Raw genomic sequence first — 10,133 nt, forward strand, 5'->3', positions numbered from 1 at the left:
GAATAAAGGTCTGTGGTGGAGTGCTTTCCTTACATGCACAAGTCACTGTGTTTAGTTCACATAATTGCAAGAAAAAAAAAAAAAAACAAAATAGGAAGGTAAGGAAGGAGAAGGGGAGAAAATTACAGTTGTGTGGAAAACCACTGTTTGAGGTATAAGTGCATGAATTTATTGCTTTCATTGGGATACTCAAATAAACAAATGCTAAGAGATAGAAAACCTGACAGGGTCCTTAGATTGCTTCAGACCTAAACTCAAACCTACCCCAAATTACATATTAATGCCAACCTCATAGATCATCCATCAGTGCCTCAGAATGCATCTCCATCAACAACAGCATCATAATGGCATGAGCTAGGGGACAACCTGAATAGAAAGTCTGACTATCATCAGACTAAAATGATCAGGAAGGAAAAGATCTGCTTATTAAAACCAATTGGCATGTGATAATGCTAGGGGAGAATTCAGGGAGCTTTCACTGCTAATGTCTTTAAAGCCAAGATATTTGCTAATAATCCTTGGGTTTTTCAGCTATTCATTTAAAGTCCTATAGACTGAGATGTAAAACATGCTTTTTTTTCCCTATCCTACAAACCTAAAATGGTTGAACCTTTTCAGTGTACCTGGAGGGAGACCGCAGAAGGCACAATATACTGTAATCATTAGCTGATGGGTCTACAAAATTCAGTTTTATGGTGAAAGGCTGCAGTGTTTCCCTCCCCACATTTTAGAGGCCATCAGATTATTCATTCTGTCCTTTCACCTTGGTATATGGGTAGAATGGGTCTAAGTCTTCACCTGCAAGTAAATAAAAGGAGGATTTTAATTAGCAAATAAACAGAAGAGAGAAGCTTGATCTTGGTTTCGATATGCAAATCACAAAACAACAGCTCAGTAAGACTGCAAACCCAAGAAGACCAGAGACAAATAAACATTCTTAAATAGGATCCTGGAAGTTGAAATCTTTTTTTTTTTTTTGCATATCATCTCTCCTGGAGAAAGTTCCTCAGCAATTAAAGGTGCTGAATTCATGCTGAGCACCTGCTACACCAAGGAAGTCACATGCAGAAAATTGGGAGGCACACAGCAGCATCAAGTACTGTAATTAAGAAAATTGTTTTCCGTGAATATGAATGACTGAATAAGCCACACAGCCTCTTCATCACCTAAACAAGCAGATGGAGGAGAGGCACTGAGGTCTCCAGGAGATACAAGACTTAAAAGAAAAATATAAGGTGAGAAGCCAATTGGTCTCAGTAAAACACAGGGGCCCAAAGGCCTGCAAACAGAAAATAAAAATGAATAAAACTTGCAGCCGAGGTGCAGTGGCAAAAACATTAGCCTGAGTCAAAAGAGGAAACATAGTGATAGGAATTAGCTCCCCATGGGCAGTAAGGGCCATGGTCTGTGGTGAATTACAAGCCAGTCATGTAGCCCAGGAATTAAAAAAAAAAAAGGAAAGGGACTCAGTTAATAACTTCAGAACAAGCACAACCAGTTGGGAGAGAGAATGGACAAGGTGACCATGAAGCGTGATAATTCCCTAATTTGATGAGCAACACATGACCAGAGTGTCAGTTGGGCCCATGAAGCATGTACAGGGTGTGTGGGCCCCTCACTTACTTAACCAAAATTTCTGCAAGGAATAAGCAATTTCAGTCATGATCTCCTCTGTCTCTGTCCTATTTTTGTCTTAAGTCCCACAATAGGCAGGTAGACCAGGCTGCTCTTTCTCTGGAACCCCTCCTACTATTTCAGGCGTTCTTCTCAATAACACCTAATAAGTTCGTTTTCACCTTGATCACCCTGTGCCTACATTCGTTAACACTTCATGCCACAACAAACTCCAGAGCCTCGTGGGGTGACTCGTGATCATTGAGTCAACCAGCACCATAGCCCCCTAAGTCAATTCAATCAGAACTGAGAAAGACCTCATCATTCTCCAGCCCTATGTCAATAGTAGAACATCACAATGCCCATGGCACCTGGGAAAAGTATGAAACATTTTCCTAAATTTTCAATTGCCTAAGGACAGCACTGTGCTTTATCCTCCAGTAAGACCATCCTACTCAGAACACTTTAAAACCTTTTGTGCTTTACCACAGAGCAAGACTGTTGCAGGCTGAGAAACAAGACAGAGAGGCACTGACCAGGACTCAGACATGTCCCAAGGCCCATTTGTCAATAGGAACAGGGTTTGCTTGGCCTGATGCAAATGTTCTAAATTGACTATAGTGATGAGATCACTGCTGTGTACAGACACTAACAACCACTGAATTGCATAACCTAAAAGGGTGTATTTTATAGTACATGAATAATATATATAAATAAATATCAATAAAATTCTTTGTGATATTAAAAAAAAGAAGTAGAGCAAGGCCTTAATCAAGGTCACTTTTGAGAAAGCAAGGAGGAAATGCTAAAGACTGAGGAAATGGATTTGGAGAACTCTATTGGAGTTCAATATGCCATGTATGTGCAAGTGACCAAGACAGAGAGAGAATAATATTAGAATGCACTATAAAAGCATTGTTTGTCAAAAAGGAAAAACCAACTGGTTATAATTCCAAACTTCTTGGAGAGATTATGACACATTCAAACCAAACCAAATCCCAGTGGTATAGGATTCTCCTGAATTCCTTAACCTTGAAAAGTTTTTTAAGATGTTCCTAGGAACATTTAAATTTATTTGTCTGATGTTCAATTTGAGTGTTTATAATACAGAACAATTAGAAAAATGTTAAAGGCAACATTATAGGAATGATTATATAAATTATAGCATCCAGGTAGATGGATAAAAACCATCCAGGAGGCAAAGGTAGGAGGATCGCCATGAGTCCAATCTAAGACTACATAGTGAATTCCAGGTCAGCCTGAGCTAAAGTGAGACTCTACCTCAGAAAACAAAAACAAAAACAAACAAACAAAAATTATGTCAAAACACATTCTGTTGACACAGACCATCAAAAGATCCAACTGGAATATGGAAGGAAGTGTTTCCAGATCATTAGCCCATAAATAGAACTGGAAAGTGCTACATGAGTTGCTGGGGGAAAATGGCCAACAAGATTGTGAGCAAGCAGGGGACAGTGGTATATGAAAGCAACCAGCCTGACAAGATGTTCACACCTGCATAATGGTGGAACCCAGCCTAGGGGGCTAACCAAAGGCTTTCTGATTGGCTAAGAGTTCGACTCAGTGGAAATGAATGCATAGCAGGAACTGAGCACTGAGTCAAAAACCTATGGAAACCAAGATTATGGGCTCTAATGAGAAGCTTCCACTACTCTTTGGCCTAAAAGGAGGCTACACCCATCAAAATCTTTCCAAATTAACAATGCTTATCCCCTTTAACCAATGCTGATTTCACTCTCCATTGGAGAATCTGTTTTTCTTTTACAGAAGGCAGCAAGAACTAAGGACAAACAAATTCTATTAACAAGACGAAAAAAGATGGCTGACTCCCCATCAGGAGATGAACCACCCCTCGCACATCAGCTAGACCCCAAGTGAAACCACAGAGGAACTAGTGAGATGAGCAAGAGCGCTGCTTCCACAGTGAGCCTGACAACCTGTGTCAGGGTGTTGGAGACAGACACGGAGGACACTCAAAACACACCGAAGCAGAAATCCAGAAGCTGCTAAGAGCTAAAAACTAAAGTACTCTTAAAACACACCCACCATCATTCAGGGGGTTTTGTGGAAGAGGGGCCAAAAGGACTGTAAGAGCCACAGGGTAGGATAAAACATCCAGAGGTATTGTCAACCCCCACCCATGACTGACTGCTGCTCTCACAACGCATGACCCACAACCCCATGGTGAATACTAGCAATCCCACTGAAGAAGGCCCTCAGTGGATGGGGGAAGGGAAGAGAAAAATGGTATCAGCAAACACATGATGTGACCATACCAAGTTTCTACTTAATTTCTAAAGTACTATATCAAAATAGCAGTGCCTAAAATTTTAAAGAAACAACATTTTGTATAATGATCTGATGGTCTATGAATGTGTATATATGTCTAATTTGAATATACATTTTATGTAAACTATTAAGTCCTTTATCTTTATCAAGCAAGGAATCACATGATCATCTCTCTTGATGGTTCCATTATAAGAAAGTATGCACATGTAGATTAACACCAAACAAACATTTTTGTAATCACGTCATGATCTCAGAAGTTACCTGGAAACCCAGCGGTTTTCTGAGACACAAGAAGTATTAGCTATTTTCTTGTTGCACTGATGAAATACATGACAAAAAATAACTTAAAGGAGGAAAGGTAAATTTCTTTTTTCTTCCAGTACAAGGGGATACAGACCATCATGGTATGTAAATTGTGACAGAAGAAATATGCAGTGGTTCATGTTTAATCTATAGTCAGGATGCAGAGTGATCAATTTGTTATTTGGCTAATATTTCTCCTATTTATTCAGTCCAGAACCCCAACCCACAGAAGGATGATGCCTACAGCTACTGTGGGTATTCCTATCTCAGTTTTCCTAATTTTGAAGCTCCCTCTTAGGAAAGCCCAGATGCTTGTCTCCTAGGTGACACAAGATCTTGTCAACCTGACTATCAGTTTCAACCTCCAGACAATACTGTTGCCCTGAAGGAAACTTTGGGCAAACCTAATAGGGCCTTACAGGATTGCTCTGAAAAAATTTCATCAGAAAGCAATGCAATAGAACACCTGAACAAAATTACTTTGAAAAAAAAAACTCTCAAAGTTTTTGGCCCATTTTTTAATTTATTATTATTTTTTAGTTTTGTACTCAGTGAATACAGTCAAGTTGGTACCATTGTTAGCCTCCTCTCTGTCCTCCCCTGTCTCCCTGGCCCCTCATTGTTGAGGTACATGGGTCATGCATTGTGGAGTTAGCTCTCAGTTATGGGTAGGAGGAAATGTCTCTGTGTATCATGACCCAACGTGTGGCTCTGACATTCTTTCTGCCCATCTTCTGCAAAATTTCTATGAGCCATGTTGGGTTCATTTTAGGTCTGCTTCAGTGATGAGGTCTTGGGAGCCTCTCTGTCTCTGGATATCTGGTTTGGTGGGAGATGATTGTTCTCTGTGTCGATCTCTTTCACCCTTGTGCTGGTACCAGGTTCATCAAGAAAACAGCACCCTTGTTTATTTCGCCAATTATTCTTAGTTTAAGCTGGGGCCCTTTTGAGGTATGATGGGGTGGTTCTCTCCTTAGGATCTGGATCTATCTGAAAAAGAGAAGCAGATTCTCCAATGGAGAATAAAGTTGGCACCAGATAAATGGGATAGCATTTTTTAGAGAAAATTTAATAAGTGTAGGCCCTCTTGTAGCCCACAATTGGTGGTAGCTTGATAATGGAGAGTGAGCTCATTTTTGGATCTGGTTCTGACTTGTTTCCCAGCTCCAGCTATGGGTCCAGTTCCAGTGAGCACATCAATTAGCCAAATCAAGAGCAGCTGGTTTTCTATCATGGCTGTGTGCCACTATTGCACTTGTATGAGCATCACAACAGGTTATTTGCTGCCAAATAGGTTAGACCACGAGTTGCTTGGACGATTGACATGTAACATGGAGTGACATGACTGGAAGATGGAAGAGAGTCAGTCCCCAGACAGTCAGCACGTCTAGTGCCAGAAGGTGCTATATGGGCGACTGGGAGAAAATAATATCTATCTAAGTAACTCATGGTTTTTGTCCTATTCTAAGGTTATAGCCCAAGTGTATGCAGATAGGCTTAGCTGGGTCTAATACTGCACTACATGTAGCTGATTTGGGGAATCCCTTTGGAACCAGCCTGAATGCAATGGAAAATGTAATTTCATTAAGTTGGTTGTTCTAAAGAATCCAAATGTGGAATTTAAGTGAAGTTGAGTGGGAAAACTATGGTTTCCTTCTCCTCCCCCAGCTTAGGACTGTCCAAATCCTGCACATGAACCCATACAGCCAATTCTGAGCACTCCACATCTATTGCTTGATACCATCTGAACAAAAAGTACACAGGAGAGTACCTAACTTCCAAGAAGCGCTCCATAAACAACAACTCTTTTCCAACTCAGAGCTGAGCTTTAGTTCTAAGTTTATCTGTACCTCCTTTTAGAAATAAGCAGATAGAGGATCTTAGGCCATACCTCCATATAAGATGTGGTTTTTACTACTGCACATTGCCTCCTACCAATAGCTCTCCAGAGAATAATTCATTTATATGCATTGTGTATAATTTATATCTAATTATTTTGTGGTGTGATAATTATTTAAATCACTGAGTCAGGGTAACTTTAACTTTCCTTGGAGTACAAGGCAAGATTTTGTACTCTCACTCTTCATGATGAGCTGTTCTTATCATATGTCAGCGAGTATGGTTTCAGTTGTAGAAACAGGCTGTGAATCACCCATATGTAAACCAGAAACTTCATTAGGACACATTCTTATTATGGTGATTCCCTGAAATACTTGACTCAGTGTCTCTAGTCTCAAATCAGGAACATGGGATTTTTCTGTTTCTGTACTATTATGGCCCTTTTTATAGTCATTACATAGCTGCCAGCAGTAACTAGGCTAACTGGTCTCTAATGCAAGTGGGGAATAGAGAAACCAACCACTACCCAAAGCTGAAAATATGTCTTTCATTTAATCTGATTGAGCCAACTAAAATTAGAAGCCCATTCCTATATCAATTATAGTTGCCAGGGTAACACCATGTGCTGATTCCTTTAAGCTAATTAGTTTCTACCACAAGCACACAGGATTTCATCAGTTTCCTCTTAATCATGAAGACTCTGGTACAGAGATGGATATTAAAATCAGGATTTGAATAAGGGGAGGGAAAATGCAATGAATATCAAATTACCTAGACAGAAGTCCTTCATTGAGTTGTCATATAGAAAGGTTGTTTTTATGATGAGTGGTATAATGGCTTGAAATTGAAATTGTTCCCTGAGGTTCATTTTGAAAGCTGGGTCTCCAGGATGGGACCCTATTTTGAAGGCTTTGGACACATCCAACAGTGAGGTCTGGCTGGAGGAAGTAGATCACTAGGGGTGGGTCCTTAAAGGTTGTACCCATCCCTGTTTCCTGCCTGTGGCTATATGAACATAGCGCCCCATGTTCCCATCACTAGGAGTAGAGTGCTTCAGCTGACTTTCCTTCCTTGATGTGTTAGACTGAAATCTGTAACAATGAGCCAAAAAAGTGTTCCTCCTTTAAGTTGTTTCTGTCAGTTATTTAGTCACAGTAACACAGAAGTAACAAATAGAAATGGTGTATCAAAGGGGGACACAATGGTCCAAGAATCACCTGGGAATGCTTTACACATGTAAGAAGGACAAGGGCACCTCTAGGTTTTTGGTAATGTAGGAGAGAATGTTTCTGAAAATCTGAAAACACTGTCATTAGCACTAAAGTGTAAAAGTGAAAAGCAGTCATGTAAATGACTATACTGATGCCGGTAGTGCTGGGCCAAAAGCTAAACTCATGCTAAATTCAAAATACCCTATTGTACTCACCAAAGATTACACCCTTCAGCCTTTCTTTTTTTTTTTTTGAGTTTGCATAAGTTTATTTTCCAAAAGGCATATATGGACAGTAAACAAAGTAAATACGTAACGGATTGTATGTAATTGCCCAGAACGACTCCATCACGTCCCTGAACATCTTTTATTCAGTAATCGTCATCTTCATCGGAGTCCATTATCTTTCTTCTATTGAATTTAACTGTTGTTTTCTTTTCTGTTTGTTGGCTTACTTTTTCAAGTATTTCTATTAAGCCTTGTTCTGACACCTTCCCATTGAGCTGTCCATATCTTGCCATCTGGATAAGGTAGTTTTCTACTGCTTTAGTTTTTTCAGGCTTTACAAGTGCTAAGTTACTTAACCTGGCCCGGGCTGACTGATCCAGAACTTGGGCTAACACAGTGTTTCTCATTTCTGCTTCCCTTTGCTTAGCCTCCTGGTGGGCAGCATCGCCAGGATCCCCGTGCTTCGCCTGCAGCTCGGCCAGCCTCTGCTTCCACAGCGCCTCCAGCTCCTCGTCCGCCCCTTCAGCCTTTCTTAATTGTGCTTGAGCTTCTAAATTTCTCATGAAAATCAGCTGCTGGCAACTCAGTTCTGTCCATTTGGACATGTCTGAACCTGAGCGCCCTCTGAGTTCAGTACATAGTATAGGTTCCCATTGGGTACCCCACTATACTAGAAGTCTTCAGCACTGAAAGCAAAATTGAATCTCAATGATTAAATAACCTGCAATATATCTAACCCTTAGTTGTCTCGTGCAGAGGTGTGAATATATGGTTTTCAAGCTAAAAATCTATCCCACTCAATGGAAGAACTGTCTGATTAAAACTGGATTCACAGGCCATATTTATATCCAATGTTATTATCTAAGCCAATTATTTGAGCTTATAAATCCTTCAGATCCCAGCTGCCTGTAAATTTTTGCTTTGAAAGGTTAAGTCCAATTATTCATTCTCTAATTCATAAATCCATATAATCAGAGTTAGTAAATGAATGAATATGAAAGCTCATTGGTTAAGCAGTAATTATTGAGTACTTGTAATGTTCCAGCTAGTGTACTAGGTCAAGGCCACCTTTGTTCACAATTGTGAACTGACATATGTATAGTTATAATGAAATACATTTTTGACATAGAAATCTGAAAAATGTAGTGAACAGGATAAGTGGTAAATGCTTTCTGAAGGTGTTGGGACAGCCTTTTCAGAGGAACCAACCCAAAAAAGGTCTTTATAATTAATCAAATCTCCACTGAGAATGAACTGTAAAATACCTTCTTAAAGAAAAAAATAGAACATATGGTCAAAACCCCAAAATATGAAAAAGTATGACAATGTCAAATAATGTTAATGGGCAGGCAAATGTTAACATGTTTTCAGGAAAAAATGGGAGGTAGATAGATTGTGGTGTGGAAATCAATAAGTATTTAGATTTAATGTGAGAAGCATGGGTTTGAATCTTTATTCTGCTTCTAAATATATAGATTTCTCTTCATCTACATAATGTAAATGTTAATTTATCACACATGTCACAGGATGACCCTGTACCATGCTATGATAGGCACATCACCTGCAGTGGGTCCGCCAACACTGACTCTTCAAACTCAGTATTGATTCGTAAAAGAAACCCTTTAGGACCAGCCCCAGCCATCCTTCTCTCTCCAGTGAGGGGATTTGGACACTAGTCTTTGTTAACATGTAACAGTACTTTGTATCAGTACTCAACAGATGCAAGGAGTAACATGCTTCTGAAATGGCTGATTATTAAAATGATGAAAATAAAAAAGGTAATACTTGATTGAATCCAAAATGTATTCAGTAGAAAATGGATGTGAAGAACTACTAGAGGTCAACTGAGAAAAATTTAAATGTAGACTCTGGAGTTGATAATATCAATAGTAAGTTTTTTGAAAAATGCATGTGGCTGTGGTGACAGCTCTGTCCTTGGGAAATGCTTAGTTAAGCACAGCTGTGTTCTCCTTGCTCTCTCCTTGCACTTCCCGTAGTTTCAGTTGGCCATAGCCAACTACAGTCCAAAAGCAGTAAGTGGAAAATTCTAAAAATAAATAAGTTTAAGCCCTTTTAATTAGGGCTAGAGATAGGGCTTAGCAGTTAAGGCACTTGCCTGAAAAGCAAAAGGATCCAGGTTTGATTCCTCAGGATCCATGTTAGCCAATGCACAAGGTGGCACATGTGTCTGGAGTTCATTTGCAGTGGCTAAAGGCCTTGGTACATTCATTCTCTCTCTCTCTCTCTCTCTCTCTCTCTCTCTCTCTCTCTCTCTCTTTCCCCTTTTCTCTCAAAATAAATAATTAAAATAAAATATGTTTTAAATCATTACTTTTATAATTGCTATAATATATTATTAACTATCATTAGTATCTTACTGTTAATTAAACTTTATAATAGGTTATGGGTATATGGGGAAATATAGTACAAAATTTGGTACTATTCATGGTTTTAAGCACACACTGATGGTCTTGGAATAAAACTACACCTAAGAGGAGACTTCTAAATATAGGGATATATAGGCTTTCATTCAAATAGATCACTATGTATATACATTGGTGTGTGAGAGACAGAGAGAGAGAGAGAAAGAAAGAAAGAAAGAAAGAAAGAAAGAAAGAAAGAAAGAAAG

At 39.3% G+C, this 10,133-nt stretch overlaps 1 protein-coding gene across 1 annotated transcript; it reads right to left on the reverse strand.

The window, feature by feature from the left end:
• Positions 1 to 7,629: 7,629 nt before the first annotated feature.
• Positions 7,630 to 8,109, reverse strand: LOC101605246 (programmed cell death protein 5). Its single transcript, XM_004661423.2, has one exon. The coding sequence runs from the start codon at positions 8,107 to 8,109 to the stop codon at positions 7,648 to 7,650; it is 462 nt and encodes a 153-aa protein (XP_004661480.2). The 3' UTR covers positions 7,630 to 7,647.
• Between the last annotated feature and the right edge of the window lie 2,024 nt (positions 8,110 to 10,133).

The sequence above is a fragment of the Jaculus jaculus genome, chromosome 2 (genome assembly GCF_020740685.1).
Source record: "Jaculus jaculus isolate mJacJac1 chromosome 2, mJacJac1.mat.Y.cur, whole genome shotgun sequence".
Taxonomy (NCBI): domain Eukaryota; kingdom Metazoa; phylum Chordata; class Mammalia; order Rodentia; family Dipodidae; genus Jaculus; species Jaculus jaculus.

Excerpts from the sequence above, each read along its gene's own strand:
- LOC101605246 (XM_004661423.2), bottom strand. The coding sequence starts at position 8,109 with ATGTCCAAATGGACAGAACTGAGTTGCCAGCAGCTGATTTTCATGAGA.